The sequence below is a fragment of the Puma concolor genome, chromosome B2 (assembly GCF_028749965.1).
Source record: "Puma concolor isolate L17-30 chromosome B2, mPumCon1.1.hap2, whole genome shotgun sequence".
NCBI classification, from domain to species: Eukaryota; Metazoa; Chordata; class Mammalia; order Carnivora; family Felidae; genus Puma; species Puma concolor.
In genome coordinates this window covers 108,692,133-108,710,547 of record NC_141671.1, presented here as the reverse complement: position 1 = coordinate 108,710,547, position 18,415 = coordinate 108,692,133, and the positions used below count along the sequence as shown (strand labels likewise).

The 18,415-nt window shown below is 34.3% G+C and overlaps 2 protein-coding genes across 9 annotated transcripts in view; one reads left to right on the top strand and one right to left on the bottom strand.

Annotated features, from left to right (window-relative positions):
* CEP85L (centrosomal protein 85L) overlaps positions 1 to 18,415 on the top strand; it is a 227,477-nt gene that overhangs the window by 105,618 nt on the left and 103,444 nt on the right. For all 8 annotated transcript variants that reach the window (XR_015251502.1, XM_086707691.1, XM_086707688.1 and 5 more), the window contains one exon: positions 399 to 1,186. Coding sequence is in view for 7 of the 8 variants with exons in the window: in XM_086707687.1 (XP_086563813.1) it covers positions 399 to 1,186 (788 nt within the window). In the remaining variant the exon portion in view is untranslated. The remainder of the gene's footprint in view (positions 1 to 398; positions 1,187 to 18,415) is intronic.
* Positions 6,589 to 17,886, bottom strand: PLN (phospholamban). The gene is made up of 2 exons (XM_086707683.1): positions 17,730 to 17,886; positions 6,589 to 9,128 (listed from the first exon to the last, which is right to left on the bottom strand). Exon 2 carries the CDS (start codon positions 9,026 to 9,028, stop codon positions 8,870 to 8,872), a length of 159 nt encoding a protein of 52 aa, XP_086563809.1. The 5' UTR covers positions 9,029 to 9,128; positions 17,730 to 17,886; the 3' UTR covers positions 6,589 to 8,869.

Genomic DNA, 18,415 nt, shown 5'->3' with positions numbered 1-18,415 from the left:
TCAGGAAAGACCATGAAAAATACATTTTCTGGTAAAGTTATTTCTGGGCTGAATGATGAATAAGACCTCTCAGTGAGGAGATGGATTTTTCTTTTAAAAAAGTAAAAATAAGTAAATAAGGTGACTATAAACCTGTTTTCTCGTCCTTTGTCATCTGTAAGCAGATAGTAAATGGGCATATATTCCATTGTGTATCCATTTTTAGAAAATAACATTTGAAAGTATGTTTGGTTTATTTCAGGTAAACATAATGATAATAAACTCATTTTGATAGAGTATCTCTGAAAAACTTGTGCTGGGAAACCATATTCAGATATTTGTTTTGGCATTTCACATTTAGACCCTTCCCCCCCACCCCCATTAATTATAACTAATTTGACATTCTTTTCTCTTTCCAGATCATTCAACCTCAAGTGGCACGTTATCTTTTAAGCCTAGTCGGTCGTTGGTTACTCTTCCTACTGCCCATGTCATGCCGTCTAACTCCAGCGCTACAGTTTCCAAACACAGGGAATCATTGACGTCAGATGGCTCAAAATGGAGTACTAGCCTCATGCAAGCATTGGGAAACCACAGTAGGGGAGAACAGGACTCTTCACTAGACATGAAGGACTTCCGGCCCCTCCGGAAATGGTCATCTTTATCCAAACTCACTGCCTCGGATAACTTCAGCCAGGGTGGCATTGTACACACTGAAGAGTCAAGGAGTGGTTTGGAAAAGACAGGGAGAGGCAAGGTTTTAACCTCGCAACTAAGAACAATTGGGCCTAGCTGCTTACATGATAGTATGGAGATGCTTAAACTAGAAGACAAGGAAATAAATAAAAAACGATCGTCAACTCTGGACTGCAAATATAAATTTGAGAGCTGTAGCAAAGACGACTTTAGAGCTTCCTCCTCCACCCTTAGGAGACAGACCTTAGACATGACATACAGTGCCTTACCTGAAAGCAAGCCCATTATGACAAATGCAGAGGCTTTTGAACCTCCGAAATATTTACTGCTTGGTCAGCAGGCAGTAGGTGGAGTCCCCATTCAACCTTCTGTGAGGACACAGATGTGGCTTACGGAGCAGTTGCGGACAAACCCATTGGAAAATAGAACTACAGAGGACTCTTACAGTTTAGCTCCTTGGCAACAGCAGCAAATTGAAGAGTTTCGACAAGAAAATGAAACACCAGTGCAGGTATGGCTCAAAGTCTAGTGTTTGCTTCCCTCCAGTGGATGTTACGAGTACAGTAGCACACTTGCAGTAAGTGTATGACAGTGTGTCCACAGACACAGATGGTTTTGTTTTTCCTCTTTCCTACAAGTTACTAAGTTTATAAAAGTTGCTACAAGTTTATAAAAGGTATAAACTCCCAAAGTATTGTTTGGATAAACAAAAGTTAAACAAAGACTTGAGGCTGATTAACATGGAAAATTTTAAATCTTGTACCTAACTTAGTTTTCACTTTCCTTCTCATTTGTTAAGTGGGCATAAAAATAAAGAAAAATATACTTAATTTAAAGAAACTTGAAACAGATATGGGGACTGGCACAGTATAATTGGAAAAACAGTAATTCTGGAGTATGAGGTCTTGGATTTTATTTCTGGTTCTATCAAATTCAGAACCTGGATGATTTTCTACCTGTCATTTAATACTTCATTTCTTTGGGTCTTAGTTTCTTTTCCCTTTCTTCTTTTTTTTTTTCTTGAGATATAATTGACATATAACATTACATTAGTGTCAATTCTACATCATAATGATCTGCTATGTATGTTTTGTGACCTTATCACCACAATAAATTTAAGTCTGGTTAACGTCCCTCACTATGCATAGTTTCCATTTTTTTTCCCCTTGTGAGAACTTGTAAGATTTTCTCTTAGCAACTTTCAAATATATAATACTATATTATTAATTATAGTCATCATGGTATATATGATGCTGTACAAGTCACATCCTCATGACTTATGTATTTTATAGCTGGAAGTTTGTCTTTTGATTCCCTTCATCTATTTTGCTCACCCCCAGCCCATGGCAACCACCAGTCAGTTCTCTATATCTGTGATTTTTTTTTTTTTAAGGTTCTACATGTAAAAGATCATATGGTATTTGTCTTTGACATAATTCACTTAGCATAATGCCCTTAAGGTACATTCATGTCACAAATGGCAAGATTCCATTTTTTTTTTAGTGACTGAATAATACTGTGTTGTATATGTACCACATTTTGTTTATCCAGTCAGTCATCAGTGAGCACTCAAGGTTGCTTTCATGTCTTGGCTGTTGTAATTAGAGCTGTAGTGGACATAGGAGTGCATATATTTTGGGGAGTTAGTGTTTCCATTTCTTTCAGATAAATACCCAGAAGGAGAATTTTTTAATTTTTCATTTTTTGAGGAACCACCCACACTGTTTCCCATAGTGGCTGCATAAATTTACATTCCCACCAACACTACACAAGGGTTCTTTTCTCTCCATATCTTCACCAACACTTATTATCTCTTGTCTTTTTGATCGCCGTTCTCACAGGTGTGAGGTGATAACCTCATTGTGGTTTTGATATGCATTTTGCTGATAGTGATGTTGAGCACCTTTTCATGTATATGTTGGCCATGTGCATGTCTTCTCATTTCTTCATCTATGAAATAAAGTGAAGTAAAGTTATTTATAAAGTTTTGGTGGTGTTTGAAATCTGTTAGGTTTATAAAATAGAGGTGTGCTTATTTTAAAAAGATTAAGTTGGGTATCAAGATTTATTAATCAGTTTGAGGAAAGCACTTTATAAAATATCACATATAAATAAAATGGGTGTGTATCCCCTAAAGTAACATGTAAATGTGTACATTTTTTTTGATCCGGAAATGTTTTCTATTCCAAGATAATTTCCACAGCTCATTTTAACTGGGAAAGCAATTATCTGTAGAATTTTCTGTAAATTCTATCATCCATTTTTTATTAACAGTATTTTCTGAAACAGTATTACTGAAACAGTAATTTTCTGAAATTAATTCTGTCAGAAATTACAAACTTTCCCTTAGAGAAAACATTTAAAATTACTATTCATTACTGCTACTAATAAAAAATAATAAAGATTAAAGGAATATATTCTATGGAAGGATAAGGAGATCACTTATCTAGAAACCTCACAAATCTGAGTATAGTCCCAAAACGTACACACACCCTGTTGTGCTAGATTCACAAGAGAATCCTTAACACGTCCCTTGTGCCTTCCTTACTCTTGTTTTGGGCAAGAGTGCTTATAGTCTTGATTATGTATATTCAAATCACATAACCAAACAAGCATTATTTTTATTTATTTATTTATTTTTAACGTTTATTTATTCTTGAGACAGAGAGAGACAGAGCATGAACGGGGGAGGGGCAGAGAGAGAGGGAGTCACAGAATCGGAAGCAGGCTCCAGGCTCTGAGCCATCAGCCCAGAGCATGACGCGGGGCTCGAACTCACAGACCGCGAGATCGTGACCCGGGCTGAATTCGGACGCTCAACCGACTGAGCCACCCAGGGGCCCCAACCAAACAAGCATTATTATGATGTCTGAACTACAAATCAGAAAAGAGCAACTTAACTAGACTTGTGATTTATCAGTTCAAGTGATTGAAAGATAGGAAATGTAATTTTTAAAAGACTATTACATTTTATTTTTTAATTAAAAAGTTTTTTAATTTTATTTTTGAGAGACACACACACACACACACACACATACACAGAACAATGACGGGGAGGGGCAGAGAGAGGGAGACACAGAATCTGAAGCAGGCTCCAGGCTCTGAGCTGTCAGCACAGAGCCTAACTCGGGGGCTGAGCTCATGAACCCCGAAATCATGATCTTAGCTGAAGTCAGATGCTTAACTGACTGAGCCACCCAGGCGCCCCTGTTATATTTTAGTTCTCAACTGCTTTGTGATTATAGGAGAACAGGGATCAGGCATATACTTTTCCAGCGGGTATTTTTGCACAGAATTGTAGTAGTTCACAGGGTGCTGAACCTTTAGTAGGTTGTGATAACCTAACTTAGTAGGTATGATAGAAAGGTAACTGAGAAAATTGGATGAATTGAATTGAAAGAAGTAAGTCCTAATTCACTCATTCTGCTCAGAGAAACCTCTGCTGTAAACTAGGTTTTTCCCAATCTTGAAGCAGTGCAGAGAGGCTAGGGAGCTTGGAGGTGCACTGTAGAGCCAGACTTCTTTTTAAATCTTCTCCCTAGTACATGTAGAGGAAGCAGGCTACAAAGGGACAAAAGTTGCACACGCCCTGGAATGTCCTGCCTTTTGATTAACCATATTTGGGATGGTTTCTTTCTAGTGCTCTTAAGTTTTGTAGTAGAAAGATGAAACCAGGTAAAGAACACTTAAGACACTTCAGTTGCTATGTTTAAATGATCACTTCTCTTATTCCCTTCTTGGACTATTACAGAAGAAGTCTTCAGTGCCTTCTCCTTGGAGCCTCCAAGTGCTGCCTTTATTATAAAAGTTCTCATCTTAATTGTTTCTTAAAAGACTTAAAAAAATTTGACTTCCTTTTACTCTAATTTTTATATAAAGAGAAGAGCCGTAATGAGGATTGGCCTATCTGATAAATTGGGAGAATGTGTATGATTTGCAAGCACAACTGCTAAACTCTCACCATGAAAAAACCGTCTTTTTACAACAATGGAAAGGAATTTGGCTGAGAGTCACAATCTAATACCACCATACATTTATATAGAACTTTAGCTTATCTCATTTGATCTTAACAGGTTTTTTTTCCACTGCTTTTGTCCCTCAAAACGTTACTATTGTAATGCGGAAGTTTTGCTCTTCTTAGGGATAATCATTGACTTAGCCTCGCAGTCTAATGTTCATGCTGTTCCTTGCTTCCCGTGATTTCCTGCTAAATCAGAGTGCAGGTAGTATAGTACTCTGAAACGTTTTCCTTTGTGAAGGAAGAGAAGCCATCTGTGCCTTGAGGTGGTTAGAATATATATACACCTCCATGTGCAAACTGTCTTTGGGTCTTTTCTCTGTACTGTGTTGTCCCTCTCCTGTCACCCTTCCCCAAATCTCTCTGACCCTACAAGGACTATGATAGAAGAGAAAAACAAACAACAAAGCCTTGTCTTCTCTTTGGAGAGAATGTATCCCTTACTATGTCCCTCTTGTATTTCTTCTTTGGGGAGCAGGGGAATGGGATGGGAATGGAAATTGTATACCTCTGTATAAAACAGTATCTGTTGGGTTCCTATAAGCTCACAGTGCGTCTCTCAGGTAGTAGTGAAGAAATGGACTCTTTATGGACAAAGTTGTTTATTCTTTTTTTCTCATATTCCCTAGGATGTTTCTAAGTTCTGGGTTGCAATTATTAAAAAGAGGAAGATAGGATTTTCTTCCTAATTAAATCATGCAGGGGCTTGATCAGCCAAGATATTGACACCTAATGATTTCAACATTTTTTCTGGAAAATTTATATAAATCAAAAATGTAAATAAAAATTTGATCAAATGACTTAAAGTGAAATGACTTGGTTTTTGTTTAACATGATAAGAGATTGAAAAAGTTTTATTTATTTTATTTTTTTATTATTATTTTTTAATGGTTATTTTTGAGAAAGACAGAGACAGAATGTGAGTGGGTTAGGGGCAGAGAGAGAGCGAGACACAGAATACGAAGCAGGCTCCAGGCTCTGAGCTGTCAGCACAGAGCCCGACATGGGGCTTGAACTCACAAGCTGTGAGATCATGACCTGAGCTGAAGTTGGATGCTCAACTGACTGAGCCACCCAGGCACCCCCTTTTTTTAAATGTTTATTTATTTATTTATTTATTTTGACAGAGAGAGCTCGAGTCAGCGAGGGGCAGAAAGAGAGAGACAGGATCGCAAGTGGGCTCTGTGCTGATAGCAGCGAGCCTGATGTGGGGCTCAAACTCAGGATAGGTGAGATAATGACCTGAGCCAAAGTTGGAGGCTTAACTCACTGAGCCACCCAGGCGCCCCTGAAAAAGTTTTATTTTTAACATGAGAGTGTTTTTTGTACTCTATTACATACTATGAAAAAAAAGTTTTCTTTTTTTCTTATTTTTGTATTGTTTATCTTTAATTTTTTGTTTGCTTTTATTGGTTAAAAAAATGTAACTGTGCATTGAAAGATGTGGACCCTATGACAGTCTAAATAGTTAGGATGTGAGATTGTGATACATTTAATATGTAGCTAAAAAGCATATAATTGGTTTTGTATACATGCTGTAGTAAATTAGTAATGTGTTTGACTTTAACCTTTCAATTTTTCTACATAGTATTGGCATATAATTTTATGCATTTTAAAGTTGTGCTTTTACTTACCGGCAGAGCAAATATTTTCTGAAAATTTATTATTTTCCCACTTTGCCTGAAGTCTAAAAAATAATCAAAAGAAGTAAAAATCTAGACAATAGGAAATTCATTACTTTATGTAGGTCTGCCCTCTTGTGTCTGTATCAGGAAATCTTGATCTTATTTTATTTGAGAAAAGCCACTGAAAACCTACAAGATCAAAACTACTTATAATTAGATTGTTTTATGGTCATATCAATTATGAGTTTATTAAAGAGAGATTTCACCAAGTTCAAAACAGTTCTTTTTATTGTAGGTGGTTTACATTAAACAAACATTTTGAACCAACTAAAGTATAAAAGGAACATTAAACATTGAAAAATTGGTTCATTTTTAGTACCCTGTAAATTAAGAGTAGAATTTATTCTACAGGAGAAAGAACATTTGATATTTAAAAAATTTTAAATACATTGTTTTATTATTTCTTACTCTTTACATATCATGATAAACAGAATAAATAAGTTCCATTTAAAGAATAGCTTTTTGTTCTATATTATAGTCTGAGTTACAGTATTCTGTAATTTTCAAGAAAAAGGTTTTAATTTCTGTTAAGGGCAGAATGAAAACAAAAAACTTATTTCTGTTTTACTTAGGAAAAACCCCATGACTTCACATTTTATAGTTTGATGTTGATGTTAGAGAGAACAATATAATGGAAGGCATAAAATTTGGCATTTTGAATTTTCCACTTATTTTTAAGATCAGTGCAGCTGATAATAGAACTTGGTTACGTTTTTCATAAGTAATTACTGACACCAGTGAGGTAAATGTATTGCTTGTTATTTATACTCTTTTTAATTGATGTTAGGGATTTCCAGACCATAGATGAGGCTCTGCTGAAGAAATCTCCCTGTCAGTATGAGATCCCTTTTTCCTCTTTTCTCAGATATCAGTGAACCAAAACTGTCTCCCTCCCCATCTCCAGTACCTCTCAGATGCCCAGAAAAAAAGCAGTGTCTCCTAGACCACACTGTTAGTAGCACTTGTACTACAAACCAGAGTTGGTATACTGACTTTTCAAATTCTTTTAGTAACCTCATTTTGGCAAGTCAGTAAATTATGTGTTTTCTACTCTTTTAGTAATTGCTATATTAGTAATATGTCTTGAAGCTAAAATTATTGGATTATGCAGTATAGGTATAAATTACTTTAGGCCTAATTTTAAACTGAGTCAAATTACTTAAATCATGACATTTTGGTGAGTGTATTTTCCAACACCACTTTTTTTTTTAACTTCCATTATGAGTTGGAAGGTATTTTTAAATGATCACAGGGGAAATTGAAAATGTATTCAGCAAGAAAATAATTGTAGATTAGCATTGCTGGATTTATAACTTAGCATGGTAGAATGGCCTGCCAAGTAGGTAGGTATTGACCATCTGGTTGATAGATTAAGGAAAATAGCTATATCCTCTTAATAAACAGTAGGACAAGAAGTTTGTGTCAAAATGTGATCAAATAATTAATTTGGGGGAACCCAAATTTTTATTTTTTAAATACTTTAAATAATACATTTTTCTTTTATTCTTTTAAAAATTATTTTCCTTGCTTACATTGAGTATGAGGTTAGAATAGAAGACAATCTATAAAATCATTCTAAAGTGTTAAGCTTTCATGATTCAAAAGACATAGTGTAGTAAATTATATACTCAGATGATCAACTATAGTGCCTTAAATTAAGGTTAGATTCTAGTAGTGTATTAATAATTATGGCTAATTATACTATCAGCTGTTAAATTAACCAGTAGTTCTCATCTGACGATCATAATGTACTAGAGAGGACAGATTTATTGTTAGCCTATGTATATTAGAATTCTGTAATTCTTTGAAAAAATTAAGAGAAATTTTATTTATGTAAGCGTATGGCCTTGCCTTTTCATATTTGTTTTTCATAAAGCTTAAAAATGTTAGTGTAGTGTAGAGAAAGAATACAATTTCTGTTTTAAAATGTAGGTTTTGAGAGTTACTACAAAGACTTCTGAATGATAATAACAAAAGTAAATGGATGTGAGGAATCCATAGGCTATTTCAAATGATGACACTTCATTTGAGTGATTAGTTTGGTACAAACTTGGTGAAAACCTGAAAAATACTTAAACATCGGAGAGGCTTTTGCAGTACAATATACATTTACCCCAAAAAGTGAAGCTAATGCTTTATAGGTGAAGTGAACGGGTTAACAGTGCAGTTTCAAAACTAAACTTCTAGTTCATCCTCAGAAGAAATTTGGGATAGAAACTTACAAGCTCTGTAAAGGAATTTGATAGTTACATTATACACACTTATAGTCATTTTGAAGTTAATTTTTGAAAATAAAGCTCCTTTCATGTTTACAAGATCCCACAGATGAATACATTTGCTAACAATTGTTTTGTTCTGAATCTTGACCTTTTCACAAAGAAATTCTTCTACTTAGGAAGTGGTCTGGTATGTAGTATTTCCCGTTCTTCATGGGATGACAGATTTTATGCTGTTGGTGACAAGTTGCATCACTGGGGATTGCAGCAGAACTTCAGAGAAGCATCACAATGATGCAGATCAACAAGAGACATATTAAAATGAGACAGAAATTTATAAATAGGTTCTGGAGATTTTGACGTGCTTGTTGAGGCATTTCAATGGTTGAAGCTCTTCTTATAGCAGAGCGAGTGAGGTATTGGACTTTCTCCATGATGCAAGGAAAGCAGGAAGTCTGAAGTTTTAAATGGTGAAGAGGAAGGTAAAAGCTAGCAGCCAGTTGTGAGCTCAATCACTGTCTTCCGTTAGGTAGCCTGGAATGATAAAATAGTGAATGGATTAGGATCATATGTGTAACCTATTCTCTGAACAGGTAAAAACACAATTTTGTTATTCATCTTCTTCATTGTTATTTGTATTTATGACATCAAATATGTACATATTGATATGACATCAAATATTCATGCATACACACACACGCACATACGTGTTTCCCTATATCTGTCCTAAGTGTGTGTCTTTTTTGGTAGGGTCACCGTGATCTCATTCGTCTTGTGTTCAGAGTGTTAATGACTGCAGTTTTTGCCTCGTCCTCTCAAAATGACTAGCAGTACAGTTAGGTTTAGGGTGCAGCTCATTTTCCACTATTCCCTTGAGCAAAAGTTCTCACATACATAGTTTTATTAAGACTATTTCTCTGAGAGCATTATTGTTGTGAATATTAGTGCATTGATAGCTTCAGAGAAAATCTGATAAAAAGAAATGCATACAATAAATTATTTTCCAGATGTTGATTTTAGTCCAAAATAAAATAGTTAAATGAGAAGTCTTTTATCAGAACTATAGATTCAAATGTTTGTCATTCCTTTTTATGATTTTATAGTTTTGTAGCATATGCTGTCTTGAGTTACGTTTTTTTTTTTTTTAATTTTTTTTTTAATGTTTATTTATTTATTTTTGAGACAGAGAGAGATAGAGCATGAACGGGGGAGGGTCAGAGAGAGAGGGAGCCACAGAATCTGAAACAGGCTCCAGGCTCTGAGCTGTCCGCACAGAGCCTGACGTGGGGCTCGAACCCACGAACTGTGAGATCGTGACCTGAGCTGAAGTTGGACGCTTAGCCGACTGAGCCACCCAGGCGCCCCTTGAGTTACGTTTTAACAAGACGATATTAAATACTGAAGACTGTCAGGCTCAGAAGGCATAGTAATAAAACCATCACTATCTCACTGTGTACACAGTTCTTATTAAAAAAAATTTTTTTTTAATGTTTATGTTTGAGAGAGAGACAGAGTACAAGCGGGGAGGGACAGAGAGAGAGAGAGAGAGACACAGAATCTGAAGGAGGCTCCAGGCTCTGAGCTGTCAGCACAGAGCCTGATGTGGGGCTTGAACCCACGACCGTGAGATCGTGACCTGAGCTGAAGACGGATGCTTAACCAACTGAGCCACCCAGGTGCCCCTACGTAGTTGTTATTTAGAAATGGCCTGTACTCAAGAGCAGTGGTTTCCGTTTGCTTTTTTTCAGAGCTTCCATAAATTATTCTGCCTAATTAATTGATTAGTTTCTGCCTAATTAATTGTGGTAATTAGACAAAATAAAACTTAATGCATTATTATAGAAAAATTAGAGATTAGAAATTATAAATTGAATGTCTGGAGATAATAGTTTACAAAGATTTGGGGATATTTTATTGTCAATTAGGATATTTCTATATAAATTTTGAAACAAGAACAATTAGAAATTGAATAAAATATAACCATAATCAACTGCCCAGAGGTTATGGCTGTTAACATTTGTTGTTATGTAGCTGTTGATCAAGATATTACCACCTTCCCCAGCTTCCAGGTTTCGTTTTCTCCCTAATCTGTATACATCATGTGAAAACCCAGTTCAACCAGTAAGCTCCGTTTCTGAGAGAGACCAGTGCTGAAGAGAGCAGAGGGGAGAACTAAAAGAATGGGAGAGGGGAATATATATTTTAGGCATGATCAGGGAGAAGGAGGCATTTCGTGTTCCCAAAACACCGTGTGGTATATGGTTACATTCTGTAGTTCTGGTACCTCTTCTTGGCTCTGTTAGGTTTGAATCATATATTAGACTGGGTTTTCATTTGGCTGTAGGCTCTGGCGTCCTTTCTGGTATTGGTATGTAGTGAGGAGATCCAAACAACTTACTAACATCAAACTTCATTCTCTTAAAGACTTGGTTACAGCCTGTGTTTCTCTGGCATATGTATGTTTGTAGCATATATTCCTCACTGTCCCACACCAGTGGCTGTTAATTTATAACACCCCTCTACTTAGTAGATTTTAGAGCAGCTTAAATATGTTTATTTAATTTAATTACTTTTGTTTGAATTCCTCAGATAAAATACTATAGGAATAAAAGCTTTTTTTTTTTAAAGAAAATGAATTTTTAAAGTTTTTTCCTGCTTATATTTATTTGTGTGTTATAGATATAATGAATTTATACTATTGGGTAATGGTGGGGAGGATCCCATTATTAATTTTTTTATGTATTTGACTAGTTTGTAAGAGGATATATAACAGAATAGTTAAGAAAGGAATGCGAACTAACATTGGTCATCCCTATTTGAACTTACATTTCTGTGAAGTCCCACAACTTAAATGGTCTAAAAATTCTGAATGTAAATTATTTTGAGATAAAACATGGAAAAGGAAGAAGCTGTCTAGTTTTTCCTCACGAAATGTGTATACACGAGTCATTCCCTACCCTGACACTTTGATGAGTGGTACTTCAGTCACATGAAACATGTCACCTTTCCATAAATACTTCATTGCCTTTTTTGATTCTGTCTTTTGCACATGTTGTTCTGGCTTTGCCTGGAATGTCTACCCTCCACCCCCCCCCCCCCCCCCCCCGCCCCGGTCTACCTTTGATTCTTTGCCAGGCAAACTTCAGTTGATCCTTAAGGCCCAGTTTAAATATCACTTCCTAATGAAACTTTCCATTACTCATTAAGGTAAAATTGGTTGTCACCTCTGCTGGTTTTCAGTTGGGTTTTAGTGTTACCTATTTCAACAGTGCTACAATTTTTATTTACATGTCCTTGCCCACAAGTAGGCTTCTAGTTCATGAGTATAAGGAACCACATGTTTATTTTGTGTTCTAGTATGCAGTGCATGATTGTTACTATTTGAATAAATCAATGAAGTTGAACAAGGAATTCTTAATGATTTACTTTACTGTTTCCAGAAGATTGTTAATTTTCTAGTGCTGTGGCTAACAGATTAACCAGTTAGAATAACAGAATTTGATAGTTGAACACATAATCTCCAATATTCTTCTCAAGTCTCTATTACAGGTGAAGGAAATGAAGCTCAGAGGATTACAGCTTACGTAAGTTGTTGTTAATATTAACATTAACCTGAACGAGGCTTTGTTCAGATGGGTATTTGGTGTTTGTGAAATATAAACAGGCCCTAGAAAGATGAACTCTTCTGATGAAAGTATGATGAATACACTTTAAAGATGATATCATGGCAACAGGCAGCTATGTTCCTGAAAACAAATTGAGTGTAAAGCCAATAATCAAAAATAGTGTCGTTTCCTGTCAAACTTAGAAATGTCGTTATTCTAAACTAATTTGTAGCTGCTTAGAATCTTATGCTAAAACCAAAACCAAATCTGCTTTATATACTGAAATGTTAGTTGTATGCCTTCAGTTTATTGGGCCTGATTTATTTCCCAGTGCACAACCTGAAATGTGTTGAGTCCTGATTCTACTGAACTTCCAAAATACGTATGATGATAATTAACCCAGAAATCATCCCTATAAGATGGGTCTTCCTGTCGCACATTGAAAATTGAAAAGCTGTGTGGCAACAGAACAATCCTATCTTTAGAGTTGTCTGTGACCTTCCGTGCATCATAATTTATGACATGGTTGTCAGGTGTTTACCATTCATTTCTCTGCACTCACAACATCCTATGAGGTTAGAACTCCTACAGTCTTTTTTACCCCTCCATTCCTTAGCTGGTAATAGAGTAATACTTGATGGAAGGCATAGAAAAAGTAGTTTCATTAATTTAGGATAATCAGAAAGAGATTGTATTGGGAAGTTGTGAACTTGCATCTGGCACCAGTAGCAATGGAGATAGAAATTAGCCCTGCTCCCCTTTTTAAAAGAAATGTGTAGATTAGTTGTTTGGGACAGCAGGAATAGAACACTTTAAAAGTTAATTCATCACCCAGGCCATAGAATCAGAATATTCAAACTATGAAATACTCTTTGATAGGAGTTTTTGACAGAAGATTACCCACAGAGTATTTTGTTGTATGTCTGTGGGTTCTATTCTAATTTTTAGAGGAATGGGAAGAATAACTCTACTATTCTTTGTAGGATTTATAAAGTTTTTGGTTGTCCACTTTTCCTGATTTGCTCACAAAAGTGAAATTGAGAAGTAAATACTGTCAAGTTCAAGATAATACTCTGTTTCTTTGAAGTAGAAAAAGGAAAGAGACAAACCACATGGGATGCTAATCTTTCAACTAATATGCCATGGTAGGCAACATTTTGGATGGAAGGTACTGTGTCAGCTTCTGCAGGGGTCCTAACTTTATAGTGTTCCTGTTTCTTAATATATGAGATACATTCTTGTGCAAAACAATCCTCAGTCTCAGTAGACTTTGGAAAACTTTTAGTGGTCTGCTTTATTACTTGCTAGGACATTGAAGCCTTAACAATGCTGTGTATGGTAAGCAGTAATCTTCATCCTCAGTGTTTTGCATGACTTTCTGAACTTCATTTGTTTGGGGGTGCTTTCTCTGCTGAAACCATAAATTCCTGAGATTCTTTATATTTGTGGAATTCAGAATTTTGCTTCCTTTTTGGCTGCTTATTCTTTTAGTAAATCTGTGCATATTTTCCCAGTAAATTCAAGTATTCCAACACTATAGTCTGACAGATACTTTCTAAGAATTTTTCCCATGTAATTGGTTCAGAAGATTAGACCTATGTATATTAAGATTATTTGGGGGTTTTATTTAGTCTTACTCTTCGCTGTCATTTTCACAGATAATCTGGAAGTGATTGTGTATGTATTTTTTTGACTTGTTGAATTAAATCAGGACAGTTCGTCATTAGAACCATAATCAATCTGTTGGCATCCAGAAGTTCACTTTGGTGAAATACTTTTCCGTTTGAGATTGCCTAACTTGGAGGTTCTGTTTGAAGTTACTTTGTGGCAGCAGTATTCCACAACTGTGTTGGTCCACACTGGCTATCTTAAAGAATCTTCAGGCTGCTTCTGCCTAGTTATGAAAAGAATTGTGTAAATATAAAAATCTCAACCTCTAAGTTGACCCCATAATGACATTATCACTGTAAAGCTCTGCCTTGAGGAAGATCCGTTAAACAACAGCATAGAGAGATTTTTCTCTTTGAAATTGTCACATTGCTGTTGCTATTTTGTCTGTAAGCTTGTCCTTGTTATCTGTTTATTATGTTAAAATTAATTTAGTCACAGTTAAAATATTCTTTTTAACCCTGTAGTAGTTGAGACTTCAGATTCTTCTTTTGGGGGAAAAGATGTGTGAAGGGAGTGTAGGGGGAAGTTTTAAGGAAAAATGAATGCCAGTTAAATATACCCCCACTAATCTGAGTGAATTGGTCTTTTTTTTTTTTTTTTTTTTTAAGTCCTTGAGGTGGAGTACTTTTATAAAAGCACTAGAGGTCCTCAGTTGACTGTGAATGCACTTGAGTGGAGCCATAGGCCCAGGCTTCATTTTCATGTGTTTATTTGGTAACACATGCTTCAGAATTATGTAGGGTAAGAATATTGAAGTACAATTTCTAGAAATGTTCAGAAGACAATGTATTATCTGATTTACATAATTGTAATTTAGATAGATTATTTCCTTGATTTTTAACCTTTAGGTTTATTCCTTTGCTGCTCTGACCAGCAGTGTTAATTCACTGTGTAGATTTAAGTGAGTCATTTTCATAGCATAAATAACAAGGCAAGATTCCTCTCTTCAAGCATTTCACAATAAATGGGGTGGAATACTTTAAATGGTAGAGTGTGAGGAGGTCAGTAATGAAATTGAGGAAAGGTAAGGGTTTAATATTGGAACTGGAATATAGTACAGAACTGTGGTTTTTGTGAAAAGTTTTGAGAAATTAAACTTAGTTTTTAGGTATATAGGCTAAATAGATTAAAGGCATGAATATTTTGGGAATGAAACAAATTAAATAAAAGGAAACATTGATTGTAGCATGTTACATTGTTTTCAAAGCCTGTCCAGTTATTTTGAGTTTTGCCTTCCATGGTTTATTGCTTAATAACAAGGATATCTATAACTTTCTAATATCCCTGACTTTAAAAGTGATTAGGAGGATATTATATAGGTTTTTAAGGGTATAATGCCCCATGTGTAAAATAGCTTTAAATGAAATGGAGTGGTTTCAAATTGAAATAGAAGTTTGTGTCCTCTAACTTTACATTTAGAGTACCATTAACAGTATTTGAAGTCTTTTAGTTTATTTTGCTTTGCCAATGTCATGATGTATTTTTAAGCCATGTTGATCAGTGGATGTGATGTGCATGTGGTTTAGAGTTCTAAAATTTTGGCTCCTGCCAAGGTACCACCATTTCCTAGCTTTGTGACCTTGTAATTCACCTTTTTGCATCTGTTTCCTAATTTGTAAAATAGAGATGCAGCACCAAACATACAGGGAGTTAAAAGGATCAAATGAAATATTTGTATACAGCAGTACATTTAGAAGATTGTTCAATAATAAAGAAGGAAGTTTTAATGGACCCTCTTTATTTCTAGAATTGGCAATAAATATACAGTCTAACTTAGAGAGTTAATCTAATCTTTACATTTAATTTTTACTTAAACATTTAATGTGTTAAATAATTTAACACATTACACAATATATGACATAATACATTTAATACATTACAATGTTTATTTTTTTACAAATTTTTATACAAATATTTTGTTTATACAGATGTTCTATTTCCAATTAATTAGAATAAGAAATAACATATAAAAATATATAACCAAATGCACTTTTTTCTAGAATATTATTTTCCTTTATGTCCACTGTCAAAAACATTTTGATATTTGCGTTTTAGGAAATGATAGTAACTGACTTAGTAAAGCAACTTACTTTAGCTTTTTCACGTTTTTAAAACATTTTTCATAATTTAAAAACATCCTTCATATTTCTCCTATTTCATCTGATACTTTTTTTTTTTAGCCCTTAGTTTTAAAAATCCTGTCTTCAGCAATAAAAGCAGTACTTAAATTTCACCTTATGATAGAGATAAATTGGGACAAAATGTCTGGCACTAGGGCATTTATGTTTGAAATTTGAACAACAATCACAGTAACTGTGTGATTTCTATTAACCTGTACACATTTTTAATCTAAGGATAGCTTTAATAGCAGAATTTGTGCTCTTTCTAGAAATTATTAACTTTTTGGAGTAATATGTGACATGGTGAAATTCTGGTATCATAAAAGAGCTCATGAATATCTCATTTGAAGTGTGAGAATGTAATTTGATAGGTATTTGTGTAAAAATGCATAAATATATATGTATAAAACACCAGCAGCAAGTGACTTTTATATGATAGCAAAGGAAAAACATTTTATGAGTATAAAGATAATGAGAGACAATTAGAGTACCTCAGTGGTAGACAAAAATTAGAAATGTTTTTGCATGTCTGAAGGAATTCTGCTTGTGGAATTATAAGTTCTTTTCTGTAAAAAGCAATAGAGTTAATTTGTCATAAGAACTTAGAATTCTAGAGGTAAATTTTATTTTGTGGCATACATATGAAAATAAAAATTAGATAAAATCGATGTAATACTCTTTGTGTCCTGGCAGAGATTTAAGAAGGAAGACACATTTTGTATATTAAACTGAGGATTGGTAATATCAAGAGTAAGTGGAATTCAAACAGGTCATAAAATTTATTGTATCATCTTCATTTTTGGGCATTTTTAAAATTTCTTTCTCCCTTGTCATTCCCCCCTTCTGATTGCAGGATAGAATAATGAGAAACCATGGAGAATGGTAACTTGATAACAGCATGTTCATTATTAATAGGCAGAATAAACATTTTATCAAATTAACTCAAATGAGATACTTAGGAATATTCTGCCAAAGTAATGTCTCTTTATTTAAAAAAAAATGCTGAATTAGTATTCCCTAATTTTACATGTGTTTTTGATGGGTGTTTAAAATTTTCTAAACTTGTTATTCATGATATAACGCTGGATTTCATATAAGTAACCGAATTTATTAAATCTTAGAATTCTTTTTAGAAGTGTTTGTTAAAAGTTTAGTGGACTTTATAGAGAGGGAAAAAGTATTTAAACACATTTTAAAGGTAGGTTGTTTTATACTGTTTAAAACTCTATTAAATATCTACTGTAAGGAATCATCATATTGGAATAGTCATGCCAGCAATATGCATGTGTTACAATCACATGACTGTTCATAGTTTCACGGATGCAAATAGAAGCCCAGTCCTATCCTGATTTTCAGCACAGTAACATATCAAGATGAAGCCATTGTTTTTGCGTGAAGAAATAAAATCTCCAGTACCACCAAGTAGGGTAACATAATTGAAAGATATTTTAGTTGGCAGAAATTCATTTTTGAAAAGCAAAATAAAAATGAAAGTCAAAAATGATAAACCAGTAACCAGGGTCAAAGATGATGCAACCCTTGTTATTTTAAATTTAAATCTTGTTTACTATCGCTCAACGGATATGCATTTATTTAGAGATTAAGGTTTTTGTCATATTAAGCATTTTATTTAACCTTTGAACTGAAATTTATAAAATATGATTAAGTTTTGAAAAAGTTAAGTAATTTTGAATATTAGAAAGCAAGAATGACCAAAATCAGTGAAATCTTTTTCTTACCTTGGCTGTTGTGATGATCACAATATAGAGAGTATTGTGAGTTGTATGAAGTCTTATCGGTGTTTAGTTAGAAAGTTTTCTGACTCTGTTACCAGACTTCTGGGAACAATTGAAGTAGGTGTAGGAGGAAAAGTATTCTAGGGAGGTCTTTATGATGTCACACAAGCATTCTGAAGTTATGATTGGTTAGCCATAGTCTTATCACAACCAAACTTTTTAGAATGTCATTTATCTTACTTTAGGTGTGGAAAGGTCATTAACACTTTGTGCCACATTTTTTTGCTTGTATTTTTAAAAAGTATATGGGAGATAAATGGAAAACAACAAAACCAACCTAAGTTTTCAGTAGTATAAAGCTCCTTTTAAAGATTCATGAATCTTCAGGCTTAGAAATAATTGTGTACTAATGGTGATAATGTTGAGGAACTAAAATAGATATGTAGGAATTTTAATAAGTGATAATATTACTAGCTTAAGTCAAACAACTTTCATTGTGTTGTTACTGCTATTGCTCTAATACTATAGTTTCATAATGCTAGTTCCTAACATACAGTAATTAAACATTTTCACAGGATGAAATTTTATACCTTTTACTATCTAGTTTTCTTTCTTCATACCACTATGTATATGGGATGGAGTATGTGTGAGAAACCCAGGCTACTGATTTCAGTTTAAAAAAATAGCTT